The sequence below is a fragment of the Phaeodactylum tricornutum genome, chromosome 19 (genome assembly GCF_000150955.2).
Source record: "Phaeodactylum tricornutum CCAP 1055/1 chromosome 19, whole genome shotgun sequence".
NCBI classification, from domain to species: domain Eukaryota; phylum Bacillariophyta; class Bacillariophyceae; order Surirellales; family Neidiaceae; genus Phaeodactylum; species Phaeodactylum tricornutum.
The window spans coordinates 126,478-144,605 of NC_011687.1; the positions used below are offsets into that span (position 1 = coordinate 126,478).

Sequence of the window (18,128 nt, forward strand, 5' to 3'; positions counted from 1 at the left end):
ATGATGACTTCAGGCAGCGGATGAATACGGAGACCAGTCGCTAGAAAGGTCGTCCTCCACATTCAACCATTCAATTCAGTTGTTGTGTATAGATGCTTGGGCAAACGAGACATTGAATGTCAAGTGCCATACCTTCTCAGGCAGCAGATAAATGTGAAGACCTGTTGCTAGGTATTTCATCTTCCACTAGCCATTTCTGGTGATTGAGCCATAAATTGATGTAAGGCCTTCCAAAGCGATCCCATTGGTGGACAACGCGCGATCTTGAGCCATCAAATTCCGTAAAGTATCCTTCATCATCACAAATGTTGAACTCAGCACCTATCCAACGCTTTCCAGATGCACCGTCAAAGGCTTTCCACATTGCATCTCCATGGGTTATGCCGTGCCGAGCCCGCATCGTAGCACTGTGTTGTTTCACCAACTGAGCGCCCTCAAAGCCCGCAGTGTTGACGATCCCACCCCGTCGATTCTCATTAGCTGTGGCGAACGGAAGCTGTCCTGAGTAAAAGAGGTGATTGTGTATACTCTGATCATCACCATTCATATTAAATCGGCAGCGTGGGTGCGAGATCCAATCCTTCATTTCCTCGTACATAATTTCGAGATATTTTAGCATGGCGGCACGCGTACCAATGGTAGTTCCAGAACAAAGCATTGTTTCGTCGTAGGACACGCCTTTGCACTCGAAAATTGGCCCTTTCGTCAGCCAATGCTGAGTTGTCCGATTCTTGTGCTCTTCAAAAACTTGCAAGCCTCGGACTACAGGGGATCCTGGCCCGAACGGATTCACCTGAAACAAAGAATCTCGGACGTCCATCACCAGTATCGGACCTGTACAAGATGTGCACTCGCGTAGCCAGTCTCGGGCCAAAGGGAAGCGACTCCATCGAATTTTGATATCCGGATAGGGAGCCGCGCATGTCGTCCTTTTGAAAATGTCTTTGGTTGTGCTGGAGTTGTCCAAGTATGTACAATCGGTCCATTGGAGAATCTTGGTAGTCACGTTGCGGTACGCCAAGTACTCAAGTATCTCGGAGTCTACATCCGGAGCCAATCCCAAAATAATATGGCCTATATACCCTGTCTTACGCAGACTTCCCACGAAGCGTTTGAATATGCTCAAATCGTACCCAGTCGCGACACCCATAACGGTAGCAGCGGAGCTGTCGCCCTGTGTGTCCACGCTTTGATAGAGTGTCGGGTCGGTGAGATCGATTCCAGCATCAGATGTCGTCCGTTCGGCGGCTTCGTGACGAGCCAAAGAAGAAGTTTCTCCGGTGAAGGACGGGTCTTCTGGTGAATCCATAGCAGCGCTTTTTAGTGTCACTGGGCTGGAATCTATGTAGTTGTCCGCTTGGTGCTTGTTTGAGACTATAGAGACTTCCAGCTTTTCCCGCGCCAGAAAGCTCTGAGTCGGCTCATCGGAAGCACTGATTGCCTGAATAGTTTGTGTCTGTGCCAAAAGTGTTGTTAGATCTAGGGTTTGCGTTGTGACAGTGCCTTGTCCCACAAGCTGGGCCAGGAACCACACGGCCAGAGGGGTGGAGAGCAAGATTGCAAAGAGACGCCTGGGAGTACTGCATGTCCGCCGGGTTGACCTTCGCTTTATTCGCATTGTGCGAGTATCTGAAAAATCTAGAAGCCAAAATGTACGATGGTAGGAATGGCAGAATGGAATCTTCGACTTGATTGCGTTTCGGCAGGTACCGACCGATTTTATCCAGAGGTCCTCTACTAGCTAGTAAAGGAACACCGGATGACTTTTTCTCAGAAAATTGTAGGGTTTGGAGATTGTCCAATCGATGTCGAGTTGTTTTGAGAACCTATGGCGAGCGTCTTAAACATGGTCTTACATTAAACATGGGCCACTCTTACTTTACATTCAGTCACAGTAAATCCAATCACGACTCGGTGGATGGTTGTCGTTTCCCCGCCATCTCAAAGTACCAACAGTAAATGTAAATAATTAACTGGAAGGTGATTTGAGCTGATTCTTTAGAGCTCATTACACTACCTATCGGGCAATTCAAATTCGACATCCTTTTTATATTTATATCTGAATTTCTACTTCTGGGGAGTCAGCGTTCCAGGAATGATCCAGAACACGATTGCAAAAACGCTCTGTGAATTGCTGAGGCCAACTCACTTGGAATGCCGATAGAAAAAGAGACAAGTTGCTCATAAAACGAAATGGTCTGTTGCAAAGACAATTCTGCAGTTGATCGAAACGCACACGCTGAACCAACAAAAATGACCAAAATTGCCATCATCCAATACAGGTAAGACTTATTTCACTGATACTGGTCGATGCAGCTTATGTTTCTCTCAATAATGAAAATCCTACCTGCAACAACCAGTCTTTATGGACACATTACCGCCATGAGCGCAGCGGTCAAGAAGGGCATCGAAGCGTCTGGAGCTACATGCGACATCTATCAGGTCTCCGAGACTCTCAACGACGAAGTTCTTTCCAAAATGGGTGCTCCACCCAAGCCAGACTTCCCCGTAATCACACCGGACAAGATGCTCGAATACGATGGATTCATGTTTGGCCTTTCCGGTCGTTTCGGAACTTTCCCAGCCCAGATGAAGACTTTTTTTGATTCGTGCGGTGGTCTATGGCAGAAAGGGTCCCTCACGGGTAAGGCAGCCGGTACATTTACCAGTGTCGGTACCATGGGCGGAGGCCAAGAAACGGTAAATCTTTCTTGCGTTCCTTTCTTCACCCACCAAGGTATGATTTTTGTCCCTTTGGGATACGTGGAACCCAAGGTTTTCACTTTTGAAGAGATTCATGGAGCATCAGCGTATGGATGTGGAACCTTTGCTGGTGTCGACGGCAGCCGCCAACCCACCGACCTGGAGAAGGAGATTGCCGAAACTCATGGAAAGCACTTTGCCTCGATTGCGGCCAAGCTCGTCTAGCTCGTACACAATGGTAGCATCATTTTGTAATGTGTTACTTTTTAATCAACGGAACCCTTTTTGTCGGTTCCTACCTAATCGTGTAACGCCAACGTACTTATGTTTTGACGGCTTCGTCAGATCAAATAGGAGGCAGAGGTGATAAATCGACTTCCACGTGGAAGATTTCATTCCTTCCTGCCACAGCCAGTTCCCTGACAGCGACCTCGAATTGTATCTTTCCAATCAAGCCTGACTGAGCTCGTCGTGTCTCACTGTAGAAGATTCTTGTCGGACTCCGGACATTGCAAAGCAAACATCGTCAATTCTAGTTGCCTTCATCGATAAAAATTGCTTCCTCACTGCTTCAAGGCATCGTCGTATTTGTGCAGTTCGAGTAACGCTCAGCGCAATCTACTTGCAGAGCAGTTCATTTGTACAAACGGGAGTCCAAAATGGTTTGGAAATGTCACATCTTCGCGATTCTGTATTGCGGAACTGTATATTTCAGAAAAGTCACTGTCTATGCTTCTCGTGGTGGCAGTTGGAGCAATTCCTCGCCACAATCCAGTGGAATATTCAATGGGAGAATGTCGACGCCTTATCACGGAGATGATGACGACAACGATGTTGGGATCGTCGGTACGGGTCGCGAGTTTGCTCTTTTTGGCGGTTCGCAACCATTATCAACGAATCAGAATAGTAACAGTGGTCCAGGGTCGACCATTCGGAATGTAAGCTCTCGTGACTTACCTTTCAGACCCGGCTCGAGTAGTACCTCCACGCCACCGCGGGTGAATGGTCTGAATAGCGCTCCCCCTTCGTCCTTCTTTAGCCCCAGCAGCAATCGGAGATCCCGTAGTTACAATGGCCGAGGAGCGTCTTTTAAACGTGGGTCTAACCGATCCTCTCAGAGCTTTTTCCAGCCCGTCGCGGACTGGTGGACTGCATCGATTTCACCAAATGTTAAGAATTGGCCCAAAATTCAATGTCGTGTGGAACCCACCACAACATTGAAAATTCGAAAAACCTTTCGTCCGCTCAAAACCGTCGTTCAACTCGGTGCGGACTTTAACACTCAGCTCGGGGTTTGGCAATTTCGATCTAGCTGGGAAGACGCCATTATTGGCGGCAAACTGACTTTAGCAGGTAGGGAACTGCAGCTTTCCAAGTCTTGGCAACTCAGCGTCGGGGCCGTCGAAGACCTGGTTACGCGCCTGCGTTTCCGGGCCGCGGTTGACTTACAAACCTGGAAGGCCTACGCCCGTGTGGGTTTTCGTACCGAGCGACTGTCGCCGATAAACGTCATGGAAGGTTTTACGCTTTTGAAGCAACTGCCCTTGGATGGGAATCACGGTCACGTCAAATTAGAGGTCAAGGCCAATTTCGCCCTTCCAGAACCTGAAATTGAGTACAGTACTGAAACGCAACGCTCATTGATTGGAATGGGAGACATTGAAGTCAACATTGAGGAGTTGAATCTTGTTTTGGATTATTAAGAGTGAGAGGTTTGAGCCACTACTTGCTTCCAACCATCTACCCAGGCAAGCCATTTAATCAGCCTTCTACCAAGCTTTATTTTCCTACAAAGCGTTTACAATCTTGTGCAAGATAGAGAGCCCGAAATGTCACTCTTTTCCGTAAAGTCTTCTACATAGCTACCATTTACAATTTATTTTTCGCGCGCGTAATTCGGCATCGACCTAAAATAACATTCTTCTCAACAAAACGATGTACTCGTGGGTGTCGATGTGGAGCATAAATTGTTGTACCTCCCATCAATAGGCGGCCGGAATGGTGTTCTCGAAGTGTTGCTGGTCCTGGGCGTAGGGGCTCCTTTGGGAGGTGGAGAAAAATAATCACTGGGGCGAAAGGCGCCGTCCCGTACAGGAATTTGAGTCGCTTCCTCCAAGGCTTGGTATAGGGGCTCGGCCGCCTTTGGGCCCTTCTGCTGCATTACGAGCCCAGCATCGACCGGTTGGCCGTAAAATTTGGAATTCACGTCGTTTCGAATTCGAACAACGGAACCTTCTAGACTCAGACCGACAAACAATCCTTGGGAGTGGGCGTAGGCGTAAGCCGGATGTAAGGTCCAATCGCCCGTTTGTAGGTGCGAGGTTGCACCCCTTCCAACAGGACCGACAGCAACTCCCAACTCGGCTCCCAATTGGATCGAATTGGACCCACAAATATCTTTGACTGCTTTGGTAGTTGTCAGAACAATAAGATAATGCGTCACATCCCCACCAACCAAGGCGCCCCAACCCATCCCGACTGTACCAACGGCTGCTGGTGCACTCCATGCGGGGCCTCCTTCGCCCGAAAACGAGTCTTCTAATCGTGCAATGACCAAGCCTGTCCCTAATCGGCCTGACACCACAAAGCCCGCCTTAAAAACTGTCATGAACACTAGCCCCTTCGCTTGTTGCAACAAATCCAAAGGGATAGCTTGGTCCGTTTCCGACATGTTTCCGTGACACATGTATTGCACCGTCCGTGTGGCTTGCCGAATGGATGAACCTAGTGTGAAGGACACGGGATTATTCCATTTCCAACGATCTCCTGAAGCTGACGTGTCATTCTCGCGTTCGCAGGGCAGCTTGTCGGGGGCAGCCAGAAATTCAAAGACCGCCTGCGCTAAAATGGGTGGTAACGTTTCGGCGTTGTACTGTTCTAAAAGATGCACGAGCCAAATATCAAGTTGAATTGTTCGAAAGGAAACCAGATCGTCGTGCTTATCTGGTGCCCACGTAATGGAAGGTGTCCAGTTCCCTATTCGACCGGCCCAATGCTTGGCCGGGAAGCACGCGTCCCCCGGCGTCGCCACGTTGTGAGTTTGACACAATGCGTGCAGTTTGGCAAAATCCGAATACCGGTGCTCCACTAAAATTTCCTGCTGATTCTGAATGACCCGAATTACGTATGTCGTAAAAGTGGCGTTGCTCAAATCGGAACGCTTTTCCGCAGAAACCACACGCACCACGAAATGGTGTGGATTCTGAGTGGCGTGCGCGTACCGCTTGTCTTCCAGGGCTTGAGTACGCCCCGTCCCGTGTTTACGCCATTCCTGTCGAGCCGTAGATGCGAGATCGGCGGTATTGCTGCTCTTGGTGGAATTCATGGAGGGTTCCGACGCCGCCATGGGGTGTGCCATTGCACGCATTGTGCCCTCCGCAGTCGAGTGGTGCAATTGCTGAGAAGTAGGAGGCCTGATCCTACCACAATCCGTCACCGCCAACGACTGCTGGTAAGGTGGTATCACGTTCGTCGAACGTGGTAGCTGGCCGGAGAAGGCGGGGCCAAGGTCTTCGTTATCGAAACTATCGTCCTCGTTGTCGTCTCGCAGTTGCGCCGCTCGACGCATCGCATCGTTCCGTAGCGACGCCGACATGCAAACCCCGTGCGTACAAGGAACAAGGAACCAAAGACAGCGATTACAGAAGAGGTGGATGAATGAAGTCTGGAGAATCTCTTTGGCAGCCAAACAGCCTCCCCAAAGTGGTCGAAGGTTTGTTCGAAAACGAGCCAACAGCAACAGAACACTTTGACTCTCCTCACTGTCAGCTCACATCGTTTGCTTCTCTCGACTCACAGTGACCGCGATTCCTTTATCTAAGACTCAAAAAAGATAGACGATCCCGACCGGGCTGGCTGCCAGACCGTGATGGCAATTGTGATTGTGCATAGAAACTATCACCGAGTGACTGTTTAAAAATCCCCGATTTTTCAGGATTAGTTTGACCTTCTCATTACACCTCAAATACCGACAGCAATGCTGTCATTGACTAAACGCTCTACTAGCGGAGAAGAGCTAGTCGTCAATAGACGTAAAAGCATATAATTGTCCCCAGCGTGATATACACGACCTATTTTTTACTGATCGAGACAACTAGACAGTCGGACCTACGCCCCCGCGAACGCCCACAACTTCAATCTCGTTTTCGTCCGCTTCGGCAAAGGCCACTTCATCAATCATGCAACCTGAAGATGCATCGGAATCAACAGTCGTCGCCACCGACCTTGATTCTTCCTTGAAGCTGGCACTCATTGGAGGGTTGAAACGGTACGTCTCGGTCAAGAACTCCGCAGTTGAAATTTCATGGTTTTTGTGAATCGCCAAGTCCCGCTCAGCGCCAGGGGCCATTGTGGGAAGAGGTTCTTGACTGGCGGAAAGATCTTTGCACTGCGCTAACGCTTCGTCAGTGCATCCTTCCTTGATCTTGAGTACCTCGCAGTGATTGCGTACCCGCTCCATCGTCGATTTGAGCTCCTCGTCATCGCTCCAAATCATGAAGTATTTGCGCTCCGTCGCACACCGACACATGTAGTGACTGTGTCGCAGACAGCTCACTTTTGATTGACTGCACTCGCAGGCAACGGCCGAGAAGAAGCATACATGTTTGCAGCCGTGACACAAACGTTTGTCGTCGTAGTTGGCGCTATTTTCGTCCAACTGATCGAGACGATTCTTCGGCAAAGATATAATCTTGGACACATCCCGGACACCCTCCCCCAGTAGCTTGGCCCGCAAACGCAACTCTTCCTCGACCACACGTTTCAGTTCAATCAAGAGCAGCTTGCAAGTGGAATATGCTTTTTGTTCTTGTAGATGATTGGCCATAGTAAAGGTCAGGCGATCGTGTGAAAAGACGGCCGGACGAGCGAAGGAACGGTACCGCTCGTTCGCATCCGAACCGTAGGCAATCCAGTCGTGAGTGGCAAAGTTGACCGCTTCGCCCACGTTCGGACCTAGGCTAAACCCCCCATGAAAAGCCCGGGGAAAGGTGATGATGAATTCACCTTCGTGCTGTAGAAGCTTGTAGACGGGGACCAGCGCATTCTGCAAGAGTCTAGGACTGAACATGGTAGTGATGTGGTGGAGCAAATCCGGTACATCACGCATCTTCATGGACAAAAAGCTCTTGAACACTTTCTCCAAACCATCCGCAGTTTGTTTACTCTGTCCAGGTACGCCGTACCACAGTTTGGGGGCGCCACGGTGATTGTAATTTATGCTGTAGAGGTAATTGTCCTCGTTGTGCCAGCAAAACGTGGTAAATAGTGATCCGTAATACATCCAGGGAACATTGATTCCGTTGATACCAACCTTGACGTGGCGTAGCACGCTATCCGGTGCGCAGGGAATGTTATTGAGATTCCACCACGTTTCTTTGTAGTAATCTTCGCTACCAAATGTAGGTTCCGGTAGATCCATCTTTTCCAGTTTCTTGGTGCCGTACACGGACCGTCCGCGCTGCGAAAGAGGAAAGCCCGACCCGAACTCTTCCGTGTCGACATCGTTCCCGTAGTCCACCGTAACCGGGCGTGTATGGGTTTCCACAATGTCCCAGTAATCCCGCTCCAGGTTTTCCGGACGAAAGAGCTTGGCGCGCTGGGCATCCTCCTGGACTACGTCCGCGTGCCGGGAGAGTAGATCGTGATCAGGGTAGTTGAGAGCCTTCCATTCCTGGGTCCGTTCACTGGCCATGCGTTGGTACTCCTTTGGTGTATAGTCGACGCCATCGTCGAAACTGATTCCTTCTTGGAGACGATGTAGCAACTGTCGCTTGGTTTGAAATTTCTTTCTCGTATTGCGATCCACCTCTGTACGCAAAGAAAAAAAGGCCGTGAGAAAAAAAAATCCGTTGGGAGCTACCCGCTAATTTCGCGGTTTAGCAGTAAACTAGTTCCTATCGAGGCATTAGCCGTAATTCGCGGGACCAAAATCAAAACAGGTATCAAGGTCAAGTGTGTGTGTGTGTGTGTGTACATATTGTAAATAAGTGTTCAGGCAAGCGCGAGTACCGTCCATGGTCACGTTCCAGTCGATCGAGTATGCCGTTCCCAGCCAAACCTGGACACGCTCCAAACGGGATTGATTACTTACGACAGGGAGGATTCCATCCGTCCGGAGGCACGATCTTGCAGATCCCGTAGCGTTCCGCCACAGGCCGAATCTTTTCGACGAAATGAATCATGTTGCCTTCGAAATCTTGTACGGTGGGATAAAAGGTGGGTGCCCAGGGCACTTCGAGCGTTCCGTCCCGTCCCTGATCGAGCTTGGAATTTTGGATGGCCTGTTGGAGAAAGCGTTCCTCCGCCGCCGTGGCGTGGTGGAACGGATGCGTCCGCTTGCGGCGGCGTTTGTTGGCACGGTGACTAAAGGCTGCACTCATTGGGATTAATGAAAGTGTCGTAGAATCCAGGAAGGGTATTTTGCCTGCTAAGTAGTTTGAGTACTAATGTAAATAGGCCAAACTAGTCGAAGGAAAAAGGGAGTGTGTGTAGTTTTTCCACAATTTTTTTACTGGAGTTCCAAACAATGGGCATCTGTTTGTGGTCCAAGAAAGAAACCTTGGCGGGTAAAAAAGTGTGTGGGATCGTGTGGCGACACGGCGGCGGGGTAGTACCGTTTCCAAAATCGACACCTGCGACGGTTGGTGCAGATTGGTACGTTGGTCCATACATAGGGCAGCTTGCTTCTACTTAACGTACCTCGCCGATGCAGACTCGGTGCCCAGGTCCGCGAGTGACGTCGCATCCACGTAACCCCGAGTACTGATTCTACAGTATTCCCGACCAACCATCGATCACCCAACCCGAACCCCGAGCGTCCGAGCGACATAAAAGCGAATTTTCTGATTCGAGACCCAGAATCCACCTGCGAATCTTAACTGTAGAAAATTATACTCTGGTACTAAAATTCATAGAAGGATATTCGTTGGGTTTGTCCTACCGGTATCGGTTCCGCACTTTGGAAAGTGGTTCGTACTGCTGTTTCGTATGTTTTTGTTATCCAATGAATGCGTGCCACGGGGAGTATCACAGAGCCCCATCCGTCGGTGCGATTGGGAACTCCTCCTGTCGCAAGTTAGAGACGGGAGGCACCGAGACCAAGGTGAGGAGGACGGGTTGTGACACTTAGCTAGGAGAAAAACGTACAGATCCCAAACAATCGAGGCCTGGAAACCAGCAGTCCAACATTAACAACGAATTACGAGTAGTGCTGTAGCAGCGTCTCCTTTTTTTCGGTTCGTGCCAAGTTTACTACATTTAGTCTCAGTTGGTGACATTGCTGAGTATTCGTTCGTTACCATGTCGGCACTTCCTCCCAATCTCGACTTTGCGGCGACCGAGGTCGAAATTTGCGCAAAATGGAAACAGGAAAGCACGTTTCAAACCCAGGACAAGCTCAGTTTGGACCGCGGTGATGAGGTGCGTGGGAGTGCGTAGAGCGGACCCATTGACTCTGAATGAGATCTATTGTCGCTCGCAAGTACTCGTATGGTACTTTCGTGCGTGCGTGATACTGACACACTGTGTATTTTTGTTTTTGTTCGCGTACGGGTACAGGAATTTACGTTTTACGACGGACCTCCGTTCGCCACGGGTCTACCCCATTACGGCCACATTCTGGCCGGTACCATCAAAGACACGGTCACGCGGTACGCCGCCATGTCGGGCAAGCACGTTTCCCGCCGGGCCGGATGGGACTGTCACGGACTGCCCGTCGAGTACGAGATTGACCAAAAACTCAACATTACCCACCGCGATCAAGTTTTGGAAATGGGCATTGACAAGTACAACGCCACGTGCCGATCAATCGTCACGCGATACACGGCGGAATGGGAAAGTACCGTCACCCGACTCGGTCGCTGGATTGATTTCGAAAACGATTACAAGACCATGGATCCGTCCTTTATGGAAAGCGTTTGGTGGGTCTTTCGCCAATTGTTCGATAAGAATCTCGTTTACCAAGGGTACAAGGTCATGCCCTACTCAACGGCCTGTACAACCCCGCTCAGTAACTTTGAAGCTGGTTTGAACTACAAGGACGTCAAAGATCCGGCCGTGGTGGTGAGCTTCCCCATACTGGGCGAACCACAGGAAGTCTCCTTCGTCGCGTGGACCACCACCCCCTGGACCTTGCCGTCCAACTTGGCGCTCTGCGTCAACCCCGCCATGGAATACGTACAAATCCTCGACAAGGCGACCAACCACAGCTTTATTCTCGCCAAAAGTAGACTGGCGCAACTGTACCCCATCATGAACAACAAGAAAAAGTGGAAGCCCGAAAAAGCCGCCGAGTTGTACGAACTCCAAGCGACAATGCCGGGTACGGCGCTGGTCGGGAAACGCTACCAGCCGCTTTTTGACTTTTTCCAGGGAGAGCCGGGATCGGAAAACTACTGGCAGGTCGTGTCGGACTCCTACGTGACGGACGATGCCGGTACCGGCGTGGTCCACCAGGCACCGGCCTTTGGAGAAGACGATTACCGTGTCTGTCTCGCCCACGGCATTATCGCCAAGGGAGGCGAAGTTCCCTGCCCGGTCGATGCCGACGGCAACTTTGTCGATCTGATTGCACCCGTCAAGGGCATGCACGTCAAGGCTGCCGACGAGATTCTTATTCAGCTCGTCAAGGACAGTGGCCGTCTGGTACAGAAGGATGTCTTGCTGCATTCGTATCCCTTTTGTTGGCGTTCGGATACCCCCTTGATCTACAAGGCGGTACCCTCGTGGTTCGTCAAGGTGGAAGAGATCCGCGACCGCATCGTGGAGAACAACAAGCAAACACACTGGGTGCCCAAAGAGGTTAAGGAAGGACGTTTCCACAACTGGTTGTCCGACGCCCGTGATTGGGCCGTGTCGCGGAATCGGTTCTGGGGAACACCCATACCTATTTGGGCCAACGACGACCTCTCCGAAGTAGTTTGTATTGGCAGTGTTGATGAGTTGGCGGAACTATCCGGTGTTCGGGTGGAAGATCTCCACCGCGAAACGGTGGATCAGATCACCATCCCGTCCCAGAAGACCCCGGGCGGCGTCCTGCGTCGCGTCGACGAGGTGTTTGATTGCTGGTTCGAATCGGGATCCATGCCGTACGCACAGAGCCACTACCCATTCGAAAATAAGGAGGGATGGGAAAAGGGGTTTCCTGCGGATTTCATTGCGGAAGGCTTGGATCAAACGCGAGGTTGGTTCTACACATTGATGGTCTTGTCCACGGCTTTGTTCGACAAGCCCGCGTTCAAAAACAATATCGTTAATGGTATGGTGTTGGCATCCGACGGCCAGAAAATGTCCAAGCGCAAAAAGAACTATCCCGACCCGAACATTGTAATCAGCAAATACGGTGCGGATGCCCTCCGTATGTATCTGGTCAACTCCCCTGTGGTACGTGCTGAGTCGCTCAAGTTCAAGGAAGAAGGCGTCCTGGGAGTCGTCAAGGAGGTCTTTCTTCCGCTCTACAATGCCTTCCGCTTCTTTTTACAAAATATTGAACGGTGGGAACTTGAAGGCAGCAGCAAATTCGTGCCCGATCTTGACAAGGTTCGCCAGACGGCGAACCCCACCGATATTTGGATTCAGGCCGAGACTCAGGGTCTTATTAAATTCGTTCACGAAGAAATGGGCGCGTACCGACTGTACACCGTCATGCCCGCTCTGGTATCGTTTGGCACACAGTTAACTAACTGGTACGTGCGTTTGAATCGGGATCGTCTCAAAGGAGCCGAAGGAGAAGGTCAGGAAGCCGATATCGAGGCTGAAACTGGTCTGCAGGTCCTCTACGATGTACTTCTGAACGTGTCCATGATTATGGCTCCTTTCACCCCGTTTATTACCGAGTTCTTTTATCAACATTTGAGAAAATTCCAGCCTTCCTATCTAGACGCTACCAACGGAGGGGGCACCTCGAATCCGCCGATGCCTGGAAAGAGTGACTCGGTCCACTTCTTGCGACTTCCTACTTATGATGAAACTCGGTTGAACAAACAGGTCGTGGAAGCCATGGAAGCTTTGCAGAGTGTGGTAGAACAAGGGAGAAACGCTCGGGAAAAACGGAACATTAATCTACGCACCCCCATTAAAACTATTGTTGCCATTCTTCGGAATCCAGCAGATTACGTTGTTGCTGGCATCACTGGCCCGCTAAAGCGATACATCTTAAGCGAACTTAACGTCTGGGATTTCAAGGTTGTCCCGGCAGAGGAAGAACATGATTGGGTGACTCTAGCTTTAACACCTGATTTCAAAGTTCTCGGCAAAAAGCTTGGTAGCAAGATGAAAGCTGTGTCTGCAGCGGTCAAGGGCTTGTCACATGAACAAGCTGTAAAATGCCTCGAAGACGGAAAACTCGAGATTGAAAGAGTCGCATTGGATACTGCAACAGAACTCGTTTCAAAACTCACATTTTCTCGCGAGGGAGAACATTGGGAAGCCACGGAAAAGCCGGACGGATCTTTGGTGGTTGCGATCGACTGCACACAGGATGAAGCAATTTTGTCGGCGGGAAGGTCGCGGGAGCTGATGAATGCTATTCAGCAGCTTCGAAAGAATGCCGGCCTCGATCTCAAGGATGTTGTTGAGACTTTCTTTCGTGAAGAGGAAGGTGTGACACTCGTGGAAGAAACGGTAGCTCGTAACGTTCCACTTTTCGAAGCAAAATTCAAAGGTGCCGTTCCTCTGCCTTACCGTTTTGTGCCCAAGTGGGCGGTGGTCTTAAAGAACGAGACAGTGGACGTGGGAGGGACGAAAGTTGATGTGTTTATTTTCAGACCGGCAGTAGCTGTTAAGGAATCTCTGGGTCCTTCAGTTGAGAGCGTGCTCTCAACACTGGAGCCCTCTAGTCTGCCGAAAGGTGGAAAGTTTAGCTTTTCCCTCGACGGAGTCTCAACAACGTTGACCGAAGGAACTGACTTCTGGCTGTCTACAACGGATAAGGTCCGATATACCAAAGTCTTGGCTTGGTTGAAAGTATCATAGTCGTCTCTAAGCTTAGCAATAGTACTTTTGAGTTATACAAGTTGGCGGCTTTTCACGTATCGCCAGAGCTAACAGTGGAATAAAAGCGCTTGACTGACTCACTAAGCCGTCGCAGACTCTCGGCATTCCCTTCTCTTTCCCTCAGTAACCGATCGATTGCCTCGGCCCTACGATTCTCTGATCGTTCTAGAGCAACAGCGAGCGACATGACGTGTGACCGAAGACTACCAACGTCATTGGAGTGGCCTTGTGAGTTTGATGCTTCCAACGATTCTGCAGCGCCATTTCGCTGGGCCACCTTTGTTTGCCTCAAGTGCTTGTTCAGATGATCAACTTCTTCTTCCTTGGTTACCAGGCGCGCTCTGGTTGACTCGAGAGCACTCTCAAGTGACTCAACCTGATGCCTCAGGTTCTCCATTTCGGACTCGTGTATAGAGCCTTCGAATTCGCGCAGGTGCAACGATTCAGCTGTTGCAAGAGATTCCAAATGCGTCTGTTGAAAAATCTCTAGCTTGGCCTGGCTGGCTTGGAGCTCAAACTCAAGGCTGGACACATTTTCCTTGTAGGACTCAATCTTTTGCTCCGTTACGGAACGCTCCAGAAGCAGATCGTTCAACCTCTGTTCGTAGCCCTCAACTGTTGCTGATAATTCAAGCGGTAATGTCGATTCAATACCATGTTCAGAGGGCTGCTCAATTGCTCTATTTGAGGCTTTGGCGGTGTCGAGTTGCTCACGTGACAACTCAAGTTCTTTTCTGGTGTTTTGAAGCATCTCTTCCAATTCCTCTACACGCTTATAGTGCTCGATACATGCACGCTCTCTGGTCAAAAGTTTCTGTTTTACACCTTCAAATTCACTGGTGAAAGATGCTCTGTCAGTATCAAACTGCACTCCCAGCTCGTGAAGTTCTTCGTTCTTTGAGATCAATTCTTGATATACTCTCTGATATTCTTCATCTTGTTGAGTAGAGCGAATTCGAAGTTCCTCAGCTTCCTTTCGGTTTTGAACGAAATCTTTTAGTTGTTCCTTAAGACTTACAATTTCGGAAGACTGAGCCATTGTCGCGTTCCGGAGCTCATTGCATTCAGTCTGAAGCTGCGTACTAGAAGAAGATTTCTCCTGACCAGAGTAAGACGCAATCAAGTCTTCGTGTGCCACCTCAAGCTCCCGAATTCGGGACACTAACTCTCTGCGCTCTTCACCGGCCTCCGCTATACTGATTTCCAAGAAATCCCGCGCTCTCGACAACTCAACATTACTTTTCAGCAGCTCTTGGTGCTTTTCCTGCATTGTAACCATTTTTGATGATACCACATTGTCCGATCCTTTGAGAATCTCAATTTCCTCTTGTAGCAGTTGCACTTGTTCGTCGCCCTCATCCAGCTTCTCCTTCAACAACCCAAACTGCACAAGCATCTCTTCGTTCTCTTCAGCAAGAAGGTCCCGTTCTTTGCTGACTTCTTTCAAATTCGATTGATTAACTTGGAGCTCATGCTCGATAGAGTTCAATGCCCCTAGCTTATCCGAAAGTAAACTGTTCTTTTCTTGAAGACGCTCCAGATCCTGCGACAAGCGATTTGACGTTTCCAAGGCTTGCCCTTCGGCTTCCAGAATTGCAGCTTTGGATCGATCTTCGACTTTTTGAAGTTCACTCGACAATGTGACGTTATGTTGATCCAAGGCATCACACTTCAGCCGAAGGCTGGACAATTCCTTATTTTGTCGAGACATCGCTTCCTCCCATTGCCTCTTTGAATCTTCGAAAAATATCTTTGCCTCGATCGCCGCTCTCTTCATGTCCTCCTTTTCCGAATTAAGAGCTTCTTTCTGGCTGACGGCGTTCTGGGCAAGATTCTGCGCTTTCGCAAGCTCGGCTTTCACCTTGCTGATCGTTTTGGCATCGCGCAAACTCTGGGCAGAATCTTCCAAAAGCTGCCGCTCGGCATTCGACAACTTCAACAATGCTTCTTGAAGAGAGTGCTCAGATTCTTCTAGCTTGGTAGCAAGCGTCGTTAGCTCGTTGTGTAGCTGCTGATTTTTATGAGTGGCTTCAGCTGTTTCAGCCTTTTGAGCAGCTGCCATGGTGTTCATATTTTCGATCTGAGATTCCAAAGACGCCGAGAGTGCTTGAGATGCAAGTAGTTCTTTGCTGTAATCCTCTTTCTCCTGGCGAAGAATTTCAATTGCATTCAATTTTTCAACTACAGCGACCTTCTCTGCCGCCAGCGCCTCCTTCGCGCGCTCGACCTCGATCTTTAGGGCCTCTGTTTCATGACTTTTTCTCTCATCTGAGTCTTCCTTCTCCAATCCACAAGTATCAACCAAACCTTGCAGAGAAGCTAGAGCTTCCTTGCTTTCAATGAGTGACTCCTGAAGTAAGTCTCTCTCTCTTGCCACAGATAGAAGCTCGCTAGCCAACGAGTCAGACTCATTCGCCAGAGAGCGATATCGGGAGAGGTCCGCCAGAGCTGTACGCTTTTCGTCGGACAAACCAGTTAATGTAGCCTCCAAAGAACGAATCTCGGCAGTCTTCTTGTCCAGCAACTTGTATTGTTTTTGTAGCTCCTTTTCATGCTGGACCTGAAGCTCTGCCACCTTCTGGGCAAAAGCATTCCTGGCTTCGCGAAGAGCTTTGACTTCTTCCATACCTTCTTCGCTCATCAGGAGTGAAGAACTCTGAGGGGGTTTGGCGGCCAGCTCTGCCTGCAAAAGGCAGACTTTTTCGTTGAGCTGTTGGCAAGATATGTATTTTTCTTCTTCCGTCCTCTTCTTTTCTTCCGCTTCGCGTAGTAATTGTTTCTCAAGCTGCATAACTTTTAACTCCAGCAAGTTGCTTTCACCAGATTTAGCAGACAGCTCACCTTCTAGATGCAAAACTCTTGCCTTCAGATCAGCATCCAACGCTTCAACCGTGGCATAATTTCCCAGCAATTCCTTTAAATGAGAAATCTCGCTTTCCAAAAGAGTAGTCTTTGCATTCAATTCAATATGGGCGTCCTTAGCATTCGTCTGTGTCTCGCTTTGGAAAGGCGCTTGGTTCAATAGCTGCATTTTCTCATCTTCTAGTCTAGAACACGTGTAATTTAACACTTCGACCCTCTCAAGGAGGTCGTCATTCGAGCGGCGCAGTGACCCAATTTCTGTTTCGAGAAAGCCCTGCCCTGAATCTCTATCGCGCTCGCCATCTATTTGCGCTCGTAAGATCTTCACTTCTTCTTCGACTAAACGACGTCTGGTCATCTCGTCTTGCAGAAGCTTGCCAAAATCAACCTTGATTGCTTCGCCTTCAGAAGTCTCCATAAAGCCTACCAATTCTGCTTGTTGAGACGAGTCACCAATCAGCCTTTTAACACAAGGACAGTCAACCGACTCCTCGTTACAACACGTGACGCAACGCGGTGGCGGCCTCTTACTAAGAAGTCTGTGATACAGTTCTGCTCCAATACTATCCGACTCTTGCCCCGGAGGGGGCGAGCTCGATCGCCTGTATGGAGTCGACGGCGGTGTGTCTGCCTCGGATAGAATCTTGTCAAAGGGAACCTCTTCGTGGACGAGCTTACAGGGTTGCATTCTATCTTCTAATGCTACAAAACTGCTCGAATCCGGATCAAAGTATTGGGTTGAGTTTGCCGATTGCTGTTCTCCGTGCTCGGGCTCCAGTACGTTCGTTCTGTTTGAGGCCACTTCTTTGGGCGCAATGTCATCCACCGAAGATTCGAATCGAACCGATACGTTTCTCTCGGGCTCGCTTGTTGCCGATGTTGACCGTCGAAAAGATCGGTGTAAAACGGACAAATTGAGTTGAGGCTTCTCGGAAAGGCCTCCGTCGGAGACATCCAAATCTCCATCATCGTCCCAGCCACCACCGTCTTCATCTTCGTCGCTCTCCACTTCTGAAACAGTAGCCAGTGCATCCACTGTCGATCCACCCCTCGAGGGCGCTAGAGAGGCGCGAGACGTGGGCAGATGGTCGACCACAGGACCGAATTCGATATCATCGTCTTCTTCTTCTTCATCGCCAGTTAGTTGCGACCGACCGACCGTTGCGATGGAATCAATCTGCCGTTTGGATTTCATTTGAGATGGTAAATGATCTACCACAACTTTCCTTTTGTCGGTCATCGTCTCCTCTGACTGTCCTTCCGCATTGTCCTCTTTTTCCAATGCACGGCATTCGGACGCTGTCATTTGTGTGGCGATAGAAGTAGTCGACACTACTGATCGCGGAACAGAGGAGGCGAGCCTTGGGGTTTGATCGACGACGGGTCCAAAGTCGTCTTCTTTGGGATCTTCCGCCTGAAGCACCAAAGATTGCGCTCCTCCAACTGCCACTTCCGAAGCATCTTGGCTCCCATGCGAGGAAGACGAAAGCACCACGGCTGTACCGTCTTCTTGAGGAGGAATGAAATCGACCAGTGGTTGCTCTGGCGGCTCCGGGGGAACGACAGGCTCG

General features: G+C 49.8%; 6 protein-coding genes across 6 annotated transcripts; 3 read left to right on the forward strand and 3 right to left on the reverse strand.

Annotated features, from left to right (window-relative positions):
* Positions 1–136: 136 nt before the first annotated feature.
* PHATRDRAFT_48744 (predicted protein) lies at positions 137–1,651 on the reverse strand (the record flags this gene model as incomplete). The annotated part of the gene is made up of 1 exon (XM_002183390.1): positions 137–1,651. Exon 1 carries the CDS (start codon positions 1,616–1,618, stop codon positions 137–139), a length of 1,482 nt encoding a protein of 493 aa, XP_002183426.1. The 5' UTR covers positions 1,619–1,651.
* A 683-nt stretch (positions 1,652–2,334) lies between these two features.
* PHATRDRAFT_15393 (predicted protein) lies at positions 2,335–2,928 on the forward strand (the record flags this gene model as incomplete). The annotated part of the gene is made up of 1 exon (XM_002183262.1): positions 2,335–2,928. One exon carries the CDS (start codon positions 2,335–2,337, stop codon positions 2,926–2,928), a length of 594 nt encoding a protein of 197 aa, XP_002183298.1.
* A 266-nt stretch (positions 2,929–3,194) lies between these two features.
* On the forward strand, positions 3,195–4,406 carry PHATRDRAFT_48745 (predicted protein; the record flags this gene model as incomplete). Its single annotated transcript, XM_002183263.1, has 1 exon — positions 3,195–4,406. The coding sequence occupies exon 1, from the start codon at positions 3,363–3,365 to the stop codon at positions 4,404–4,406; it is 1,044 nt and encodes a 347-aa protein (XP_002183299.1). The 5' UTR covers positions 3,195–3,362.
* Positions 4,407–4,536: 130 nt separating this feature from the next.
* Positions 4,537–6,441, reverse strand: PHATRDRAFT_48746 (predicted protein). Its single transcript, XM_002183391.1, has one exon. It carries the CDS (start codon positions 6,296–6,298, stop codon positions 4,628–4,630), a length of 1,671 nt encoding a protein of 556 aa, XP_002183427.1. The 5' UTR covers positions 6,299–6,441; the 3' UTR covers positions 4,537–4,627.
* A 309-nt stretch (positions 6,442–6,750) lies between these two features.
* On the reverse strand, positions 6,751–9,215 carry PHATRDRAFT_48747 (predicted protein). The gene is made up of 2 exons (XM_002183392.1): positions 8,795–9,215; positions 6,751–8,511 (listed from the first exon to the last, which is right to left on the reverse strand). The coding sequence occupies exons 1-2, from the start codon at positions 9,081–9,083 to the stop codon at positions 6,797–6,799; spliced, it is 2,004 nt and encodes a 667-aa protein (XP_002183428.1). The 5' UTR covers positions 9,084–9,215; the 3' UTR covers positions 6,751–6,796.
* Positions 9,216–9,876: 661 nt separating this feature from the next.
* PHATRDRAFT_29824 (predicted protein) lies at positions 9,877–16,173 on the forward strand. The gene is made up of 2 exons (XM_002183264.1): positions 9,877–10,122; positions 10,261–16,173. Exons 1-2 carry the CDS (start codon positions 10,003–10,005, stop codon positions 13,672–13,674), a joined length of 3,534 nt encoding a protein of 1,177 aa, XP_002183300.1. The 5' UTR covers positions 9,877–10,002; the 3' UTR covers positions 13,675–16,173.
* Positions 16,174–18,128: the final 1,955 nt, after the last annotated feature.